This window comes from Notolabrus celidotus, chromosome 11 (genome assembly GCF_009762535.1).
Source record: "Notolabrus celidotus isolate fNotCel1 chromosome 11, fNotCel1.pri, whole genome shotgun sequence".
Classification (NCBI taxonomy): Eukaryota; Metazoa; Chordata; class Actinopteri; order Labriformes; family Labridae; genus Notolabrus; species Notolabrus celidotus.
Window position 1 is genome coordinate 4,648,867 of NC_048282.1, and position 22,954 is coordinate 4,671,820.

General features: G+C 41.4%; 1 protein-coding gene across 1 annotated transcript in view; it reads left to right on the top strand.

Moving 5' to 3' along the window:
• The first annotated feature begins 540 nt into the window (after window positions 1-540).
• pard6b (par-6 partitioning defective 6 homolog beta (C. elegans)) overlaps window positions 541-22,954 on the top strand; it is a 37,484-nt gene continuing 15,070 nt past the window's right edge. Inside the window, exons 1-2 of the mRNA XM_034695628.1 lie at window positions 541-908; window positions 8,158-8,380. Of these exons, the coding sequence (XP_034551519.1) occupies window positions 846-908; window positions 8,158-8,380 (286 nt within the window). The 5' untranslated portion in view covers window positions 541-845. The remainder of the gene's footprint in view (window positions 909-8,157; window positions 8,381-22,954) is intronic.

Consider the following 22,954-nt stretch of genomic DNA (forward strand, 5'->3'; position numbering starts at 1 on the left):
TGTAGTGTGTAATGACTGCTCAGTATTGTTTTTAATTCTGATTGACTCTGGGTATGATCTGACAACATTGTTTGGTTTTGCAGGAAGAGTCAGAGGTTTGGTGAATGTAGTTTGAAAATTGGGTTTTGTGCTTATAGTATTGAGAAAACATGGTGGATGTCAAGAAATATGTTTTAGCAATTGAGAAATACTGCAATGCTAATTGAATCACAGTGGCAAAGTTATTGTTTGTGGTTTTGCAATTCTACTCTGTTCAAATATACTTCTGAATCCCTCCTAATGACCCTTTATAGTATCTTTATAAAGGAAATAAGCTAATACAAATGACGCTTTTCTGCATGGATGAGTTCTAAAGACCAATTTAACAGCTGCTGGATGAATTAACTCTAAACCCCCTACATGAGGTTTTCTGGTCTTGTCTTGATCTCTCTATTTGGGGCCAGATTTGGATCCCCCGCTAGGATAAAGCCTGCCAAACGTGAGATAGAGGGCTTTTATTTTGAAGGGGCTGCGTCTTATTTTGAAGGTTGGTGTGTCGCCTCTCTTCAGGCAGAAACACACGAACACGCTCAGCCGCACACACACACACGGAGTCATGGGAGGAGGTAGACGGACACACACAGCACACACAGTGGAGGTGTAGAGACCAGGACGGAGGTGAGTATGAGAGGAGGGAAGTCTACAAGGTGAGCTCGGCCGGCCGGCAGCCCGTCTTTCTTGGAGGGACACCAGAAACCGTCGAGAAGTCTTTTGGGACAGTACCGGAGACACAACTAGAGGACACATAAGGATACCGGAGCGGCGGAGCGGCAGCAGGGAGAGCTGAGTCCCGCTGCTACCGAAACATGAACAAGAACCACCGAGTGCCGAGCAACCGTTCCCTGAGTGCAGTGGAGGTGAAGAGCAAGGTACTGACGGAGTTATCAGGGCAGCTAGCCTTCACTCTACACTACATAACACTCCTCCTGCTAATTTAAGTTAGCCAGTGTTTCGGGTTAAAGAGTGACCCTGTTAACTGCTGACTATCTACAGAATGCGTCCGTGGTTGTCGTAGTTACAGGAGGGCGCGTGAAGGTACAGTTGTGACCGTTGGGCTGAAAGTCGCCAGCTAACAGGGTCACCCGTTAAACCGAAACACCGATAGCAAGTTATGATGTCGCACAAATGACAAAGTTGCGTAAAGTTTCCCACACTAACTCGTTATTATTTAACACCTTGATTTAAACACAGGTGTAGTCTGAGGTGATAACACAGATAGCTGCTTAGATAGGAAGTTTGCAGGTTATTATTGTCAGCTGACAGCCTGTGTCACCTGTCACAGCCTCCTCCGCCGCTCCCCTGATCATTCACCAACCATGAATAATGAGTTAGAGTGAAGTTTTCCTACAGCAACATTATAAGTTTACACTATTTAAAGCAGATTTAAGTTAAACTTTACCTGTTATATTGTGTTATTATGTATTTGTCATGTTATATACTGTGCGTACAGGTGTCATGCGGTTCATGGCTCCTTCCGCCACATGCTCCCCTCCTCTTGCTGTGACACTAACACACTGAGGCTTAATGACATGTGTTTACACAGACTGCAGCTCTACTGTAAACAGTTTCACACAAAGTTATATTATACCCTCTAAAGTCTTACCTAAACCGTGGGTCTCAGGGTCCTCTTATGCTCTCTAACTTTTCAGCCCGCGACCCCCAAAATATAGGTGCCAAAGACTTGTGACCCCCCACTGTCCCTCAAAGCGGTTAACTGTTGCCTCTCACTTCAAAATTAGTTTACCTACATTCACAGGTAGGTGTGCTTCCTGTGCTGCTGTGAATTAACCTGCTGCTACTGATCCTTTTGTTAATGAACTGTTGGCTAACCCTAAACCCAACTTTAGGAGTCATCTGGCAACAAAGAAAGGCAGAAAACTAATGACATGTACTTATTTGAAGGGTTTTATTTCAAATGTAACTATTCTTGTGTATATTTTTACAATAATGGGTAAAATAAGCAAATTTAGATTACTTAAAAAAAATTAAAAATCTGGAAGACCCTCCATTGGTGTCTTGCGACTCCCCAGGGGGTCCCACCATAGACTGTATAAACAATGGAAGTAGTATCCGTGATGTCACCCATCTTTTCCTAAGGGCTGTTTTGAAGCCAATCGTCGTCGGCAGCCATATTGGAAATGTTGAACTGAACCAGGCATAGTCTGACGTAAAGAGGTGGGGTTTGAGCCTCCTAGCCAACAGCTATGTGTTCCCGCCTATCAATCAAGTCAGTCAAATCCTTATTTGGGTAAAACTAATAAACTTAATATCTTTTGAACTGTTGCATTAGAAAAAAATGAATCCCCCGTACAGTGTGTGCCGATAGAGAAATTAGCTATGTAGAGCCAAGCCGTTTTTTGATCCAGGCTGTAAACATGTTTATTTCTGCTGTAAAGATCGTCTTCTTTGAATGGGTGTGTATGTGGTTTCTGGTGTTTCTGCAGCCAGCCTCTAGTGGATTCTCAATGAATTGCAGTTTATAACACTTCCGCATGGGCGTCCTACTTCCTACTCAGTTTGTGTCCTTGATACTTTACAAACAAACAACACAACAACGTGTTTACAACTGCAGTATATCAGCCTGTTGCAGAATCTTTATGAAAGAAAGTCTGATGACATTTTGAGCTGGATTTATAAACAACATTTTATCTCTGGAGCCTCTGTGTTTTCTCAATTTATCTTTGCAAAGCTACTAAGAAAAATATTTTACTTTTAGATGTTGAGACCATAGACTGTATAATAAGTGGACGTAGTATCCGTGACGCTTTGATGCTAATCGTCGTTGGCAGCCATATTGGAAATGCTGAACTCAACCTAACTTCTGTCGAGCTAGTGTGAGGTAAAGAGGCGGGCCTTTGAGCCTCCTAGCCAATAGCTACAGTGTTCCCGTCAGTCAAGTCAGTCATGTCCTTATTTGGGCAAATCTCATAATCTTAATATCTTCTGAACTGTCGAGTTATAAAAAAAAATAACTTAGAGAAAAGAGCTCTTCAGACCTGAGCTGTTTTTTGAACCAGGCTGTAAACATGTTTATTTCTGCTGTAAAGATCGTCTTCTTTGAATGGGTGTGTATGTGGTTTCTGGTGTTTCTGCAGCCAGCCTCTTGTGGATTCTTGATGAATTGCAGTTTATAACACTTCCACATGGGCTTCATAGTTTGAGACCGGAGGTTGCTGCTTGGTCCCGACCCACACTTTGGGAACCTCTGTTCTAAAGAAATATACCTCAGAACCTATTTTGTTACTTGACCTATATTTATATTTATTTAAAGATTGTATTTATAACATTTTTACTAATACATTTAAAAGACATACACGCATGAGAAAGATCGACAAAAAAAAAACTGCTAGAACAAGAGATAAGATGTGCAACCGTGTCAGTCCATATATTGATGAATTGTCCACACATAAATGGATGGACAGAAGTAGAGTCCACAGAAGGTTGATTTGATTTGATGTCTTAATTTCGATCATGTAAAAGTAAAATAATAAAAAAAAACATACAACATTTTACTTTACATGTGTGAAGAGGAGTAGGAAGAAGTTAAAACTTATTTAAATCTACCCCTTCATTCACTATTTGGCATTATATGAATGCATTCCCACAAAACAAATCTTCATAACCTATCTTCATATTTACTCCTACAATCAAAAGCAAACCCCTCATGATTATTAACACTTGTCTTCATCCTTGTACCTCATGAAAATCTCCTCTTTATACTTCTTCCTGAACTGGATTATGTTGTGGCATTGCTGTAGCTCCATGTTGAGTCTGTTCCACAGTTTTACACCACAGATTGAAAGGTCATTGTAATGTTAAGAGGGGTCCATGGCGAGGCAAAAAGATATCACAGCACAATATCATTCAGGGTGCAATCATAGTCAGCTCCCAGACAGACCTCTCTCCTTCTTGACAGACTCCACAAAGGGTCCCCAAATCTTGAGAAACTTAGACTGGGTGTTTGTCAGGGAGGAGAGGCTGATTTCCTCTCTCTTAGAATAACAATATTTGCTTCAATCACACCAAACCTCAGGGTTCTTGCCTGATATTTAATATTATTCTGCTTTGCTCTAATGGACAAGCTGACAAAGTCCAGGCTGGCAGTGAAAGGCAGATCATCTTTTGTCAGTACGGGGCAACAGTAACCACAACACTCGGTACGTCTCCTCAACACCACCAATGGGACATAATGCTCCGTCTCAGCTCAACAGTTGTCAGAGGAACAGGCATGTGCAGCCATTGATCCAGACATACCACACAGAGTTACTCATCAGACAGCGATGTGTATGGGAGGGCATGGAAGCTGGAAACGTAGTGTTTCTTACAATATCAGGGCAAATGTTCAGTCGGGGGCTTTTACATGCTGCTGTTCAGTCCTGAACATAGTGCATCTATTTCTCCTCAGTTTATGTGTCCTCGATACTTTACAAACAAACAAACAACAACGTGTTTACATCTGCAGTATGTTAGCTTGTTGCAGAATCTTTATGAAAGAAAGTCTGATGACATTTTGAGCTGGATTTATAAACAACATTTAATCTATACAGCCTCTGTGTTTTTTCAATTTATCTTTGCAAAGCTACTAAGAAAAATATTTTACTTTTAGATGTTGAGACCATAGACTGTATAATAAGTGGACGTAGTATCCGTGACGCATTGAAGCTAATCGTCGGTGGCAGCCATATTGGAAATGCTGAACTCAACCTAACTTCTGTCGAGCTAGTGTGAGGTAAAGAGGCGGGCCTTTGAGCCTCCTAGCCAACAGCTACAGTGTTCCCGTCAGTCAAGTCAGTCATGTCAGTCATGTCCTTATTTGGGCAAATCTCCTAATCTTAATATCTTCTGAACTGTCGAGTTATAAAAAAATGTACTTAGAGAAAAGAGCTCTTCAGACCGAAGCTGTTTTTTGTACCAGGCTGTAAACATGTTTATTTCTGCTGTAAAGATCGTCTTCTTTGAATGGGTGTGAATGTGGTTTCTGGTGTTTCTACAGCCAGCCTCTAGTGGACACTCAGGGAACTGCAGTTTATAACACTTCTGCATGGGCTTCATATTTTAAGACTGGAGGTTGCCGCTTGGTTCAGCCACTCAAAAATACATATTCATTGGCCAGCTTTCTTACAGCTGACGAGGTATAAAAGTGGCTAAATGGATGTTGTTTACTAACTTTCTGGTCAACAACAGCACCTGGAATCAACACCTGACAGAACAAACACGAGTCACAGACGTGCCGTCATCTTTTGAGCTGCATAAAGACGCTGACATTTCAACCTACTGCATACACAATGATGACACTAACAAACTGTGAGGTGTTGTGATAAGCATCAGGGAGAGGTTGTCAAGGATTAAGTCAACAATTTAATCTGATAAAATGAATAAGTAAAGAAAAATGTCAGAATCATTGTTTATTAACTATCCAGTGTAGTAAACAAACACACAAATTAATTCATGTTATTAAATTGAAGGTTAATAAAGATATGAAAGTGCCATCATCTCTCTGCTCTCCCATAATTCAGATCCACACAGAGAGACACCCGTACAGAAGTGTTGCTGCTCTTGTCGGCGCTCGTGTCTTAAAATAGCTCCTTTTTCATCAAGAAGTGTTCGAGCTTTGTTGTGTCTTACCTCCAGCAAACCAATGTCTGCTGTAAAGTTTGTCTAAAGTCTGTGTCAACTCAAAGAAGCAGCACAACTCAATTACTCCGACTTCTCAAACAGAGGCACACGGCCGAGACGGGAATCTGTACGACGCTGCTCAAGACGGGAGCAGCTGTAAACACTCTCTGAAAGTAGCTAACAATAACTGCATGAAATCAAACTGTATAGCAGGTGTAGTGTTACAGCAATGGATGTTAAATATCTCCAGCTCTTATGCCAGTGTGATGTGTGACGGGCTGAAATCAGGCCCATGTTTACTGATTAAATCAGCCAACGGATAAATCAGTTAGCCTCCTTCTACTTCCTCTTGGTTGGTGTTTGTGTCAAGATGAAGGAAGTGAAGTGTTTTTTCAGGGTTTCAATGATGAATTTGAAAAAGTCTTCTGTGCCATGCAAACTCTTCCTCACATTCAGGAGCTATAGCATGAGACACAGAGTTAATTACTGAGTCGTTTCATTACCACTGATCCTACGGTTTCATCAAGTGATCCAAGCTTTTCTATATTTTATACAAATACACTACCAGTCAAAACTTTGGACACACCTTCTCATTCAATGGTTTTTTATTTATGTTTATTATTTTCAACATTGTAGATTAATACTGAAGACATCAAAACTATGAAATAATCTGGTTTTGCCATAATCTGGATTACAACAGTAGACAAATAGGGCTATCCATTGTGTGCTAACCCTACCTCTGAACAACACAACTGATGGTCTCAAACACATTAAGAAGGCAAGTCATTCTACAAATGAACTCTTGACAAGGCTCATGTTAATTAGAAACCATTCCAGGAGACCACTTCATGAAGCAGACTGAGAGAATACCAAGAGTGTGCAAAGCTGTCATGAAGGAAAAAGAGGGCTACTTTACAGAATCTAAAATATAAAACAGATTCTGCTTTGTTTAACACTTTTTGTTCATTCAATATATCCATATATGTTCTTTCATAGTTTTGATGTCTTTAGTATTAATCTACAGTGTTTACAATCATTAAAATAAATTATAACAAACCCTTGCATGAGAAGGTGTTTCCAAACTTTTGACTGGTAGTGTATATTTAGATTTTTTCTGATTTTTAATTTTAAGCATTCTAATGTATTCACCAAGCAGCAACCTCCGGCCAAGAGTATTAAACCAAAGCAGAAGTGTTAAAAACTGCAGTTCCTCGAGCGTCCACTTGAGGCTGGCTCCGGAAGTACCAGAAACCACATACACACAAATTCAAAGAAGACGATCTTTACAGCAGAAATAAACATGTTTACAGTCTGGTTCAAAAACAAGTGTAGTCTGGATAGCTCATTTCTCGATCAGCACACACTGTAGGGGGGTGAATTTTTTTCATACCGTGGTTATTTAAAAGAGTTTAAGATTACGAGTTTTCCATTATGAGAGGCACAGCTGACTTGATTGACAGGCGGGAACACTGTAGCTGTTGGGGAGGAGGCTCAAAGCCCGCCTCTTTACCTCACAATCGCTCGACAGAAGTTTGGTTGAGTTCAACATTTCCAAAATTGCTGACGCAGACGATCGTCTTCAAAACAGTGCTTCAGGAACAGATAGGTGACGTCACAGTTACTACGTCCATTATTTATACAGTCTATGGTATTCAAATATTTATCTGATTTTCCTCCTTCACACACTTCCATCCCAAATGGTGCATCCACATCCCATGACTTGAGTCTGTGATTTATGTATGAATATTTATAATTATATTCTTAGTTTATGACATAAACTAAGAATAGCTAGAAGGTTCCTGGTTCTAATCCCCGGCCGGGCAGGTGCCTTCTGTGTGGAGTTTGCATGTTCTCCCTGTGCATGCGTGGGTTCTCTCCAGGTACTCAAGCTTCCTCCCACCATCCAAAAACATACTCACCAGGTTAATTGGTCACTCTAAATTGCCCGTAGGAGTGTGTGTGTGTGAATGGTTGTCTGTCTCTCCATGTTAGCCCTGTGATAGGTTGGTGATCTGTCCAGGGTGTACCCTGCCTTCCACCCAAGCCAGCTGGGATAGGCTCCAGCCCCCCGTGACCCCTAACAGGATAAGGGGTCAAGATAATGGATGGATGGATGGATATTTTATAACTTTCTGTTCTGTTGTTAAAGTTTGTTGGAGAAAGTTGGCTGTAGTAGTTTCATGTCTAAGTACCAGCTTTGAATTTTAATTTAAATATTAAAATAGAAAATAACAGATACATCACAAAGTCAGATTAATAATTCATCACATGCAGTCTGTCATGGATGATAGACCGTCGACTCTTGGGACACTGAAGGCTTTTCTCTCACATTCCCTGATCTCAGACCCTTTAAAGAGATGTGTTTTAACATTTCATGCATAGCTCTTTACACTAAATCTCAGCTTTCTCATAGTTTCTAGGCTCTAAAACAAGAAGTTATAACAATGCTTGTTTCATTTTTATGCTCTTCGTCTGTAATGTTTCCATTTCTGCTTCTTCCAGTTCGGTGCAGAGTTTCGTCGGTTCTCTCTGGACCGATCGAAGCCGGGCCGCTTCGACGAGTTCTACGGCCTCCTGCAGCATGTGCATCGTATCCCCAACGTGGAGCTGTTGGTCGGCTACGCTGACGTGCACGGCGACCTGCTGCCCATCAACAACGATGACAACTACCACAAAGCCATCACCACTGCGAGTCCTCTGCTCAGGCTGTTCCTGCAGAGGAAAGGTAAGCACGGAGGAAGTGTTTGAACAGAGAGTCCGGCTTGTCAGCTCGGATCTGCTCTCCACTGGAAGAACAAACAAGAGCCTTGTTCAAGCTTTCAGAAGCACAGCAAAGAAAAATGGGATATATTTTTGTTCTGTGAAGTCACCAAGCTTTGTGAACTCTTTCTCCTTCATCAACAAGATACATTTCTAAAAGCAGCTGCCTCATCAGTCTATTTTAGATTTGCAGGTTGTTTTTGGTCTATTTTTGTCTTTATTCACTTCTCATTGCACAGAAACAACTCCACACCCCCTTTCTCTAACTTTGTCCTTTAGAGTCTCTTCTCAGCACATAGCTTAAGGTCAGCAGCGTTGCTTCGAGGCAGTTTTTGTTTACAGACAAACGGACGAGGTCGGTCAACAGAAGTAGATATAACAGATAATTGATGACCTTTTGCTGTTTCAGTCGCACTCGTCTCGTAAACAAAGTGAAGTTCCTCTTCAAACTACAATATCTGTTGTTTTAAGCTCTGTAGTTACACAGGAGGTCTGTGTGTACTGTGTGACTCCTGTTGTTTCTTACATTCATACTGCCTCTGGTTATAACAATTACAATGAAAAGGGGTGGAGCAAAATATGTTGTTGTTAAGATAAGATAATATAAGATACTCCTTTATTAAGACAGCTGTGTTTAAAATGATACATTTGTCTCTTCTGATTGAGGCTAGCTTATTTTTCTGGGACTGTATTTACTATAGATGGGCATTTCAAGCCAAAATACTATTCCATAATCATTGGCATCTATTCGAAGATTATTTGAATAATCCCCCCACACACACACACACACACACTCACACACACACCTGTCCCATTAACCGCCCGTTGGTGTGTCATTCTCGTTAACCAGCAGCAGGACGAGGTGCTGCTAGTAGTGGGCACTGACAGCGTCTGTCTGGATCTTTATGTCGGTGTTTCTGTGACGCAATGTGGCGTGTGTGTTTACATGTTACAGTCATGCTCAGTCTCTGGAAATACGTGTGTAGTAGTGTGAGATTCAGAAACGGAGAAAATCACTGCGACTGTGGCTAATGTTTTCTTCTTCTGTTACTATTTATTGCAGTTAGCATTCTTCTTCTTCTGTTATTTAAAGCGGTTAGCAAACAGCTTTAAGACGCTCTATAGCCACCGTCTTGCAGGGAAAATATTTAAAGTAACTCTTCGATTTTTACTAAGTGAAGGAATATTCGGATATTCGAAAATCATTGCCCATCCTTATTATTTACATGGTTGTGTTATTTATTCTGATACAGTTTCTAAAGTCAAATGTAAGAATTGAAATAGAATCCTTTTCTTTTGATATTGCAACAAATCTAAACACAGCCACTGTATCATGGATTGTGTTATATTTCCAGATTGTTGCTGATGAGCTTGTACTTTAAAAAATGAATCCCCTGCTATAAAGGAACTGGATGTCACTGATTTATCTGTGCAGTTGTGGAAGGATTAAGTTGTTGCAACTCAAAGTTTCATGACTGTCTTGTTATTGTTTGCAAACGTTGAAGTGTTAGTGTTGACTTGTTTTCCTGAGATTACACCATGTAATCCTGATTGATATATTTTTGAAGTGCATCCCTCTCTAACGATCTACAGGTCGTGACCTGTTGAATGCAGGATGGGGGGACCACAAGGTCTGCTAACAGGGGCAGGTTGGACAGCCCGCTCTGTTGTGTTTAAGCTGTCTCGCCGTGCCATATGACCCTATAGAAGCTAAGCCACTTTGTCAGGAGGAGATTAGTGGGGGTCACTGTGTAGCTCTGCATGGGACCATGTTTCAATTACACACTCCAGACACTAGCCCCCTCGCTGGGCTCACTAGCGGTCACACACTCACACGAAAACACATGAAAACACCCGGGCCAGCAGCATCACACATCGGTCACGCACTGGCTTCAGAAAAGGTAGAACAAAGACAGAAGACACACACTCACACAGCCGCAACCCCCTGCAGACCACGATGGCCTCAGCCTACCCCCCTTTTCATCTTACTGCTTAGCACCAGTTGATCCCGCCTACAGAGGCTCTGCAGTGTGCAGATGCAGCAAATTAGCAGCTTTTAGAGACTTTATGTGTCTGCAGGCGTTAGTTACTACTGCTACTGATGTTATACAGTGAGTTAGTGGCCTCCTTAGATCAGGCCAACAGCTAACACAGAACCTTTGTATAGAGCTCTATCAATATAGGTTGTTTAAATAATGGACAAATTTAATGGTTACTGATATGGAAGCAATACAATTCATTATACAAAATGATATATAAATATGTTTATCTATATATTAACTATTATTATTATTATAATGTAATGATTAAAATTATTATTTTTATTATTACCATAAGTATTGCTACTATAACTTTGTACTATTATTATTCTTTTATTATTTAAATTAATATTTTTTATTATGACTACTATAACTATTACTACTACTTTTATTATTATAACTATTATAATAATAATAATTATTTTTAGTTATAATAATAATATTAGTTATGTATAACTATACCTATTACTACCATAACTATTATTATTATTATTATTATTATTATTATTATTATTATTATTATTATTAATGTTATTATTATTATCATTTTGTATTACTATTATTGTTTTTATTTCTATTATTATTATTATTATTATTTCTATTACTATTATTATCATTTTAAAAACTATATTATTATTATTATTATTATTATTATTATTATTATTATTATTATTATTATTATTATTATTATTATTATTATAATTATCCTAAGTTACCTAGAAGGTCTTGATACAACAATTTTATAAACATAATTGATGATAATAATATTTATAATCTTTATTTTTATAGCACTTTTCTAAACAAAGTTATAAAGTGCTGAACAGAAAAACAAGAAATAAACATATATATATATATATATATATATATATATATATATATATATATATATATATATATATATATATATATATGAAAATAAAAATGAAATAAAGGAACTTTATTAATACTTAATACTAGACTACCTAACAAGACAGGAAGAGCAGATTAACATTTCTACATAACTCTGAAATCCTTTAAAAAATGTTATAAGAAGCGATTTAAATGGGAACATGAATAGTTTTAATGATTAGTCCTTCGTTGCTTTGTTTTTGTTTTTGTTGTATCCGCACACAAACAACCCTACACCAAAAGATACCATCCATTTTCATAGAGCCATATCCATGCTGCTTTCTCGTTATCAGCTGCGTAGAAGGAATGTGACCGTGTGAGGATCCTACCTAGTCATACCTGAACCACCCCTCCCTCCCTCCACCCCTCCCTCCGTCCCTCCCTGCCCTGCTCCTGAAATCTGCGTTATCACAATAAACCTGCTCAGTTCAGTTCAAAGTTTCAGTCACAAGCTGACGTATTATTTTTAGATCACTACTTCTGCGTGTCTTTTCAAACTGTGCCTTTATGGAAATGCAAATAGGTCAGTGGTCATTCATGGTCTGGTTGCCATTGTTGCATAAGAGCAGGACTTCAGACGAGCCGAGAGTGTGGGCCAACATTAGCTTGGCCTTCATTGAACGGTGCAGTGACACAGATATCTTTGAAATGTGTTCAGAGCTGAAGAACAACACTTCATCTCTCCTCACGGTGACTGTGAGCTCTTTTTGTGTGATGGATGGATAATAGAGGGAGGGATGTTAGGCTGTGAGTGTCTCTTGTATTGTGGTGCTTTGCTTCTTGAATAATACCCACATTGTTTCCTTCTGCATCAGCGCTACGCTGCTAACCAGCGGCTAACGCTGACTCGTACAAGTGTTGTGCCCGTGTGAGGACACCGTCAGCACCACTCATCTTTTAATTACTTCTTCACACAACAACACCAGTCTGCTGAAACGGGTATTTCCTACATCTCTGGACTCTCCGCTCCTTAAACAATGTGATGATGACTATGGAGCTGGCAGTGAGGTGTCCACTGTTTACTGGCTGTCATGGCAGCACTGAAGAGGCCTGTTCATAGGTGGCTTGGAGTCTCATTAAGGCTGGAGGGTTCAGCAGGCCGAGAGCTGTGTTGCTAACATGTCCAATCATAAACTGTCTGAATGTTTATTCTACCTCTCTGCAGCTTGTGTTGACATCAGGATGTGTCCGATACTCACATGTCATTGTTGTTAGAATGTGTCATGTGCTCAGAGGTAAACAATCCAACCAAGAAGAACTACAGAGAGCAGTTTGTAGACCAGATAAGGATTCAATGATTGTTGAGGGTTGTTAGTAATGATGTCCTGGTCCATACTGGTGTTATGAAGCGTTGTGTAAATTAGGAACATTGTGGTTTCTGTTAGGGATGGGTAATGATTTTCAAATATTCAAATATTAATTCACTGTGTAAAATCGTTTAGAGTTACTTCTAATATTTTCTCATTTTAAAAGTACAATTTTTCATCGTTTTTACCGGTGCCTGGTTGTTATACAGTATTCCCTCCAGACGGTGGCTATATAGCGTCTTAAAGCTGTTTGCTAACCGCAGTAAGAAGAAGAATGCTAACTGCATTAAATAGCAAAAGAAGAAGAAACATCAGTCGCAGTCGCAGTCGCAGTCGTGATTTTCTCCATTTCTGAATCTCAAACGTATTTCCAGAGACTCAGCATGGCTGTAAAATGTAAAAATACATGCCACGCCGTAGCTTGGGTCAGTAGTATAGTAATGTGATACTTATCTTTCCATTCTAACTTTAAGTGATGGTCCGAAGCCACTAGTTTTCTCGTCACTTCAAAGAGATGAAAGGATGTAAAGGATAGAGTAAACTGTATTAAAGAGGAGGTAATGAAAAAGGCAGTGTTAAAGACAGACATCTCATTAGGGAAGTGCAGAAAGGAGAGGATGCAGTGTGATAGAAATGTCATTAAGGAAAATTAAATCCCAACTAACTGACTGCACTTCAGCGAAGATGAAACTCAACTCATTGTCACAGAGTCTGTGGGTAAACAATGTCAAATTGATTTGCTAGTGTTTGCTAATGTTAGCAGAGCTAGCACCCCCAGCGTTCAGTCCTCCTCTCAGGTTAACATCCACATATCTGTGCTGGGTACATATTATAGGCTGTCGAGTTAAGATACAGCCGCATACACTTTGATCTCCTTTTCCTAGATCACAATAATGCCAAACTGCGCTGCACTACAAGATTCCATCCATCATCTGTGCTTGTTTACATCTGGATATTAAAGCATTGCAGCACAATGGCGCTATGACCAGCATTTTGGGCCTACCATAACAAGAAATATTAATAACCTTTTAATCAAGTCTGGTGCCAACAAGCAAGGGTGATGATGTTTAATTGTTTAGCTGACTAAACACGAACATCCTTTATATCTATGATTAAAACCTGTTTAAATCAGAGCTGTCACAGAGCATTAAAAACTTAAGCTCCAAGTAATTCAAGCACTTTTAACAAAGAGATGTTTTTAAAGCAAACCCCTATGACCAGTCATAGATGAGGGAACAGTTCAAAGTGATTGTTACATGACATCATTGACATGGACGTTATTACAGCTCAGCTAGCAGCCCCTCAGTAGAGTCCAAAAAAGAGCGATGGAGTGACGCTGATGTTGAACTTTAAAGCTCCTCTCAGGTACTCGTCTGACACCTACCCCCTTGCTGTAGTTTCACACATTAGAAGTTACAATATAAAAACACTAAATATTGTCGCTGGTGGTCATGTTTGCATTTGTAGGTCATTAAAGAGGCCTCAGATTAAATATCAGGCTTTTTCATGACCAGTTAAAACTCCCCACAGGAGCTTTAAAGTGCGTATTTAGTGATTTTGCTCATAACAGAATGGATTTGTTTCAAAGAGGAAGAGTCCTCTGGGGATAATTTGCCTCCCAGTAAGCAGTCTGAACCATTAACACAGTTTACATCAATGCTCATAAATACGATGTGATATTTAGTGAGCAATAAAGGCACATGGTTCTCCATTGAAGATTGCATCCCAGATAGAGCTTCTGATCAAAGTGAAACTGAGTCACGCTCAGGTGTATCTTGGATCAGCTGTTGAAGCAGCTCTCAAAGGGGATTTTCTTGGTAAGGGTGACACCATGTTTGCCCATATCAGTCATCCAGAACATCCTTTGTGTATCCACATAACGTACAAAGTTTCCAGGTTGTCATTTGTGAAGTGGTAGCAGCTATTCAAGCTCTCAGGGTGTGGGTTTGCTCGGTGACGTTGCCCGCTGCTCACACAGATTGAGTCCTGAATGGATTGTAACTCATCAGCTGTAAGGTGGAGGGGGAAGGTATGGAGAGGGACAGGAATGCTTGTATTTGCTTATCCCAGCAGGGACGGTCTGAGTAATTAGTAACCAGTATATGAGTCATCCCACAAAGGAAAAGGAAACTTACAGTGTGAAAGTACAACATGGACAAAGTCTACCCACCCTGCAAAGCAAGCATGAGGGCAGGAGTGAGAGAGGCAGCGTCCTGAGACTGAGGAGTAATCAGGCAGGGTGACAGAGGCGGGCAAAGACTGTGACAGAAGAGACAGAATATAAAGGCGTTTTTCAACCAGAGGAACTTTACCTCGGAACTACGTGTGTTTCGACCGGTGGACCCTGGGTCTAAATTTAGTTCAGGGGTAGTTAATCTCCCCCTAAAAAGCCCCTGATAGGGGGGTAGTACTTTACAAAGGTCCTGGGACTTTCGGGGGCAGGGCCTGCAATGCTGAACGTGTCTGATTGGTAGATTAACTGCAGTGTTTTTATTCCGCCCGTCGTCCACAATAACATCACACACATCTGTGATTCACTTGATTTCTCTTTCTTTCATTAGTTTTTATTTGTTCTATCTTTTTTGTATGTGTGTGTACTTTTCAAAAGAAGAAGCTGTGATTCTCTTGATTTAGCAGCTTGTAACAGTAGTCTTCTCTCAGCCCACTGTGAATGCGTCTCTCCCGGTGTTACGGTTTTAAAAGTGACCCTGTAAACTGGAGACTTTCAGCTGAACGTGTCAGTGTTTGTGGAGTTTACACAGCTGTTGAAACACAGAGGGAGTTCCTGGGAATGCAAACTAGTTTAGTTTTTATTAAGATTTCAAAATATCCTCATCAGATATTTAATGATCGTCTAAAGACGTTTATGAGGGATGCATCCGGCTGAAAGTCTCCAGTTAACAGGGTCGCTGTTTAAACCAAAACACCGGCCGATCTCTGCCACGGCTTTTTGAGTTAAAAAGGATTTTAAAGCCGTGTTGAAACGTCTTTGCTACTCGTGCTTAACTCCTCTCACGTGTTGATTCAGTGAATCCATCTGTGATGAAATATAGCACCATCTAAAACAGCACCAGCTGAGTCTCTTCATGCTAACAGGCTAACTGTTGTGTTGCTCATAATGATACCTGCCTGTCCGTCTGCTTCTATGGTGTCATCTGTGATGAATGGCATTCCTCTTAGTTTTACTGCCCTCTACTGGTCTGGTGGTGTAGTGTATTTACATTTTTTTTTTCTCCATACGTCACTGGCCTGATTTGTATAATCTACCCGGGACTTCAGCCCGTGATCAAAACACAGACAACAATGGGGGTACAGGAACATTTTAGTTCAGGAGAAAGTAGTTCTGAGGGCTAAAAGACCCTGGAACTATTGGTCGAAATGCACCTTAAGAGCTGGACACCACGACACGTAATAGAAGACATTTCAGTCGTGAGCTGAGATCTGAGATGAAGAGATTACAGTGGGAGAGAGAGAGGAAGTGCTGGCAGGTGTAATAATTGTCATGTTCCCCAAGGAGCACAGGAGAGAAGTTAAGAGCACGATCTGCTCTGAAATAATAAAAATCAGCCGACTCTGCTTTGGATCGCTTTATTTCCACAGAGCATGAATTATTCCCCTGCATTTAATGAGTGAGAGAGAGCAATGTATTCATAGCACTGAAGGAAGAATGCGTGGAGGAGGAGGAGGAACATATTCTGTGCCTCATAAGAGATGGAAGGATGGAAAGCACAGAGTAAACAGTATTAAAGAGGAGGTAATGGAAAGGCATTGTTTAGGAAAGGCATCTAATTAGGGAAGTGCAGAAAGGAGAGAGTGCAGTGTGATAGTAATGCAGAGAGAGAGAGAGAGAGAGAGAGAGAGAGAGAGAGAGAGAGAGGGAGAGGGAGGGAGGACAAGAGTGGGAATATAGTATTAGTGAGGGAGGAATGCAGAGTGAGGCCCAGGAAGGGGAGGGTGGGAGAGAGAGAGAGACAGAGAGAGAGAGAGGAATAAAAGAGGGAGAGAGATGGAGGTTGGAGGGAGTGAGCGAGTTGGCATTTTGGGTGGAATGTGGCCAGCCTCTGATCAAGTCTGCTGGCTAGATTAGACAGGACAGCAGGCCAGACTGGACCCCAGGCAGCAGAGCACTGGCTCGCTTAACACGGGGTGTAGATGGACAGAGAGAGAGAGGGAGGGAGGGAGGGAGAGAGGGAGGGAGAGAGATGGTGAGTGCTAGAGGAGGAGAAGAAGAAAAGGTTAAAGAAAGCATAGAGCCAGGGAACATTTAAGAAAAGAGAGAGAACACAGCCTTGTTAAAAGCTCTCTGTAAACCTGGCTGGATGAGACTTAATGCAGCCTGGATGGATGGAGGACATTAGGGGGGGTAGCTCTCTGTTATATAGACTGTCAGAATTTCTCAACTCAAAGTCAGTTAGAGAAGATAATTTGATGGAGGGAGGAGGTTCTGTAGAAAACAGAGAATGAGAAGAGCAGTTTTATGATGGAGAGAGAAATAAACGGGACAAATGTGGAAGGAGGAAGTGAGACTGGAGGCTCACAGTGAGTGAAAGGAAGACAGAAACTCAACTGTTAACAAGCTCTGGGTGATAAAACATCTCTCAGTGCAGCATCAAGGTGACATTTACATAATTATTATATACTTTGGGCGTTTTATACTTAATATAGGTCGATTCAACAGCCAGGCAGTCAATAAACACGCTCAAGAGACTACTTCCTTTTTGTAGGAGTCAATTTACTGACTCTATTTAGAATTTGGTCTTCTAAAACAAGGCTATATAATTCACCTGGATGAACATTATGAACCAGATACACTACCAGTCAAAAGTTTGGACACACCTTCTCATTCAAGGGTTTGTATTTATTGTAATGATTGTAAACACTGTAGATTAATACTGAAGACATCAAAACTATGAAAGAACAAAATTGAATTATTGAATGAACAAAAAAGTGTTAAACAAAGCAGAATCTGTTTTATATTTTAGATTCTGTAAAGTAGCCCCCTTTTTCCTTCATGACAGCTTTGCACACTCTTGGTATTCTCTCAGTCTGCTTCATGAAGTGGTCTCCTGGAATGGTTTCTGATTAACATGAGCCTTGTCAAGAGTTCATTTGTAGAATGACTTGCTTCTTAATGTGTTTGAGACCATCAGTTGTGTTGTTCAGAGGTAGGGTTAGTACACAATGGATAGCCCTATGTCTTCAGTATTAATCTACAATGTTGAAAACAATTAAGATAAATACAAGCTGGTAGTGTACATAAAATTAGAGCGACAAACAGGGGAGTTTATTTTAGCAAGGCTTGGTTTGCACCTCCTGAAGATGCAAGAGGAAGAGACCTCTGGTGATAATTTAGCTTCCAATGAAAACCTGAAAAACTGAGCTAACACTGTTAGCAACAGCTAAGCTCATGGCCCCTCCTGCCAAGCTGCAACCTCCGGTCTCAAAATATTAAGCCGATGCAGAAGTGTTGTAAACTGCAATTCATCAGGCGTCCACACAGGAAGCCACATACACACAAACTCAAAGAAGACGTTCTTCACCATGAGCTGGGCCGGACATTTTTAGCAGACAGTGAGCAAAGTTAACCATTTAAAAGAAAACAAATGAATAAGATAACAAACACACTGGATGTTTATTTAACATATTGCCACATCCAAAAGGGCATAAACACAATTAAAGAGCAGCACTTGTCGAAGTTAGTAAAAGATGTTTGTCTTGCCGGTCCCAAGTCACAATCACTCAGCAGTTGCTTTCGGCCCACTCAAGGGTTCCTTTCGGGCCGCATGTGGCCCACGGGCCGCTAGTTGAATAGGACTGCTGTGAGGGTTAACCAAAAAGCTCTAAATTGACAGCACCTATAGATTATACAGAAAAAGATCAAATATTTTGGTGCCAATGTTTTTTACAGCCCTTCATTGTAAACTTTATGGAAGGAGGGCTGTGCAACAAGACAGGTAGTGATGGATGGAGGGAGTGGGCTGAACTTTGGACTAATGCAGCTAAGAAATAGGAAGGCGTGTATACATATCGTGTAAGGCGAACATGGGTCATGGCATGCTGTAGTGGATATTTAATCTTTGAACTCAAAAACACGTCATAAATACCAGCTGATTTGTTTCTGTTGTCATACTATCTCGAGAAGTTTCCATTTCAGCTCCTGTCCCTGGTTTTCAGAGCGTTGATTCACAGGTGAGAGGTGTTTCTTCACAAAGAGACACGTGTGCTGCTGTCATGTATTTGAATCTGGAGAATAGTGAGGTGAGAGGTGTTCAAACAGATCAAAATCACCAAAGAGCTGTTGGTTTCCATCATAATGAGAACATACATCATATCTTTTTGATAATCAGAGGTTTCTTTTTATTGTGGCGAGCACGCAGACGGTATTCAGACGGTATTTCTGTCTGTTTTTAATTAAAAACAGACTTTCTCTCCTCTGGGCTTTCTGCGATGGAGAGACTGAAGTGAAACATGATAACCGATCTGCTTATCTTGGAATTTCTTTCAACACACCATTCCTCCATATTTACTGTAGCTGGCCACGCTCTGACATGCAGCTTCTCTGTTGCCTAACCACTGACACTGTTTGCACTAGATGTATGCGCCCCTTATGATCCTTTCTCCTGTTAGAGTCCTCACACTTTTATGAAGCTGCATAAAAACTAATGAAGATTTACTCAGACACATATTAGAAAGGTTAATATTAAATTTTTATTTTCCTTTCATCCAGACATTATTCCAGTGCAGGTAAATGAGCAAAACAATCACTGTCCTTATTCTCTGCACAAATGACATCACTAGCTAAGCTAAAGCTCACACAAGGCTTCAGCACACAGAGGTGAAGAAATCAAGTCAGTATCTAAGTCTCTGCCTTTTAAAGTACAAAATTACAGATCTGGACCACCAGATCCATGTCCGGTCTGTCTACGATCTGCTGCGGTCCAGCTCCGTGCTCTCTCGTCCGTCAACACACACCGGTTGTGTTTTCAGGACGCAGCACGGAGCAGGACCGCCGGACAGCTGGAGTGACAGAGGTTTTCTATTAGGTCTTTCTGGTCCTCTGAAAACCTCTGACCTGTTGACTCCAGGCCTGGCTCCGCTCATCATGACGGTTTGTTGTTGTAGTTAAGTGAAATACGATCTGGTGATAACACAGAGTGTTTTATTCTGAAAATTAACCGGATGTTTTCATTTTGTTTTGGTGCCTGACTTCCTGTCCCGCTCCATCTGCTCTGTTGAGATTGATGCGTCGTGCTCCGGCATCCGGGAAACATAGAAGTCTTGTGTATCTGATCCAGAGGGCTCCAACCTGCCGGATCTGAGATGCAGCCGGAACACAACAGAGCAGATCCAGTGGAAGTCAACACACTGACTAGAATATAAACCTATCAGATCAGGTGCTGTGACGGATCAGAGACGGACCAGACACGGATCTGGTGGAACTTTCCCATCATAGCCTTGTGTAACTAACCCTCTGCCCCGGCTTAAGAAGATGAGCTACAAAGCCACAAAGACAACACATCACACTAGAAACATGAGAGCTGCTCCCTGAAGTCTGTCAGGAAGAAGCCCTTGCATTTTGTCAGGCTAATGTTTGGACTATTAACCACTGTAATATAAACAGAACATTTAAAGAGTGACATCATAGAAGGCTATAAACTTTACAAGCACATGTCCGAACGCAGTGCTCAGGGTTGTTAACAAGGGGAGGTGAGGTGGTTTTCTCTGAGCCACCTCATCCATTAAAGTCTCTTCCCTTTAAAAACAGCCTGTTTACTGAGACCTGTAAAACATGCATGAGGATGTACATGTGTGGTCTTTAAGATTCAGACGTCACAGTAAAAAAAGCCTTGGTTTTTGTTTTTTGCCTTGGTCACTTGATGTGTCTCAGGCAGACTGTTGGAGCTTCATTATCTTAACATAAGTCCTTAAATGTGTTTTTGCAGAGTTGTGAAATTTGACTTCTTCCTCTTGTGTCCTCTTGGTTAACTGTCTCTATGTGCAGAAAGAACTGGAGTAACATCTTTCTGTTGATAAGTGGGCATGTCATTATGGTTTTAATTTCAGAGTTACATTTTCTGCAGCTAACGGCCAAATTCCACCAGATCCGTCTCCAATCCGTCTCCAATCTGTCACAGCTCCAGATCTGATACGTTTCTATTCTAGTCAATGTGTTAACTTCCACTGGATCTGCTCCGTTGCGTCCGGCTGCGTCTCTGATCCATGTTGCGCTATGAAAATGCAACCGGTGTGTGTTGACGGACGAAGGAGCACGGAGCTGGATCAGAGACAGACGGGACACGGATCTGGTGGAAGTTCTTTCACTTCTATAGTGCATTTGGCTAATAGTTGAATCCTCCTCAGTGTCCAGATCTAATTCCAGGTTGGCTGTGTTGTCTTCCAGAACCAGATGTTGAAGGCAGGACAGAGCCATACGCACAGGGTCCCTCTTCCCATCCCTCCCCAATAACATCCCTTTTCAGACACATGGGGGACAAGCTTGGGAAGCTAGATCTTGCTTCCTCCTCCGTCCCACCTTCTCCTCCATCCTCCCCTACATCCAACCCTTCCTCTCCCCTCTCCTCTTGGAAACGAGGTGTTGCAGGGCTGCGTAGAAGGCTCGGTTTGTCAGACCCAGATCTGGTCGCCTCATCTCAAATCCAAGCCTCTGTTATGACACCGACGTCCCCAAATGACCTGCGACTGTCCCCTGCCCCACCCTGTCCCAAGCTCAAAGCCAGCCTCAGCCCCAGGCACATCCCTGTTACGAGCTACCCTCAGAGCTGGACCAAGATATAGTCCCTTCACTACAAGACTACATGCCCTCTTCGGTTTTACACTCACTCTCCTAGACCCAGGGGAGTCCTGTGCTTGTTGAACTGTAGAAGCAGGTTTGAAACTCATAGCAGGGAGAGGATGAAAAGAGAGAGCAGGACTGTACTCAATGATTACAGAGGGAGACTGAGGAGAATCTGGAAGACCTAAAGGGACAGACAGAGGTGGAGACTGCTGAGTGATGGACGACTGACGGAGAGGCAGATTGAGTGAAGGGCACAGGGGAGGAAAAAGGGAGGATGAGATGATGCAGGAAGGGAAACGTGTATGTCAGCAGATAGGAAATTGATGTAATTGCTTCATAAGGCTGTGCATTAGTCTGGACTTTAAAACGGGATGTGTTAGGTCTGCGTTAAGACCGCTCCTACACTGTGTTAACTGTTCAAACCTGGTTTCCTCTTCAGTGTCGGCTTTAGTTTGGCTGTTTCATGACGAATAGCTCGTGTCAGGTCTGTGTAATAAAGCGGGACTGATGAGTGTAATACAGAATTCATGAGTGAGATTATTCCAGGAGGCCTGGCAGCAGGGCAGAGTACATGACTGGGGTCTTTGAATTATGGAATTAATAAGTAATCCCTCAGATTGTCAGCTTAATTACACATCAAGGCTTTGTCTGCGCTCCAGCATGCATCACACGTCTGCAGGTCCGTGCAGCACCTTCTTTTCCAGAGGACCACTCTCGTATCAGTGCATCGTATAGCTTTCTGTTTTCTCTCTCTGCTCCTTTTCCTTCCCTCTGAGCAATTTGACCTCCCTCCTGCCTTTTTTTCTCTCCGTCTTATCAGCAGCATTAAGGCACTTTTATCTAGGCTGTGCCAGGGAGGTATGCTCACTACGCCAGGAATAGCAACACTCCGGGAATTTACTCCTTTAAAGTTTTTTATCACCTCCTCCTCCTCCTCTCTCTTTCTTCTTCTCTGTGCACTTTGTGTATTTGCTAAATATCAGTCCCTCCAGCCTGTTTCTGTTCCCTTGTTTGACACCACCCCTGTTTTTCCTCTTTGACTCAAGCTGTGTGCCGTCTCTCCCCCCTCTGTATTGTTCGGTGTCAGGAACACAGTGACACCGACTCCGGCTTGTCAACACTAAACCTGACTGTTTCCAGAACACCACAACCTTCAGCTGCTTCTCTTCTCCTCTCAGTTTTTTTTAACTCAGATCCTTGAGACAGGCTATTTTGGGATTCTGAAGGTTTCATATTATTTAGTGTCAAAAAAACAGAAACTGGTCCTTTTTTTTGCTTCTGCACCACAAATATCATTCTTCAACACAGGTAGTATCTTCTAGAAATAAACATACTGCATATATATGATCTGCCTCTCTCTATTATTGTAATAATGTTAGTCTATTACATAGACTGTATAAATAATGGACGTAGTATCCGTGACGTCACCCATCTGTTCCCGAACGCTTTTTGGAAGCCAATCGGCGGCGGCAGCCATATTGGAAATGCTGAACTCAACCAGTCAAAGT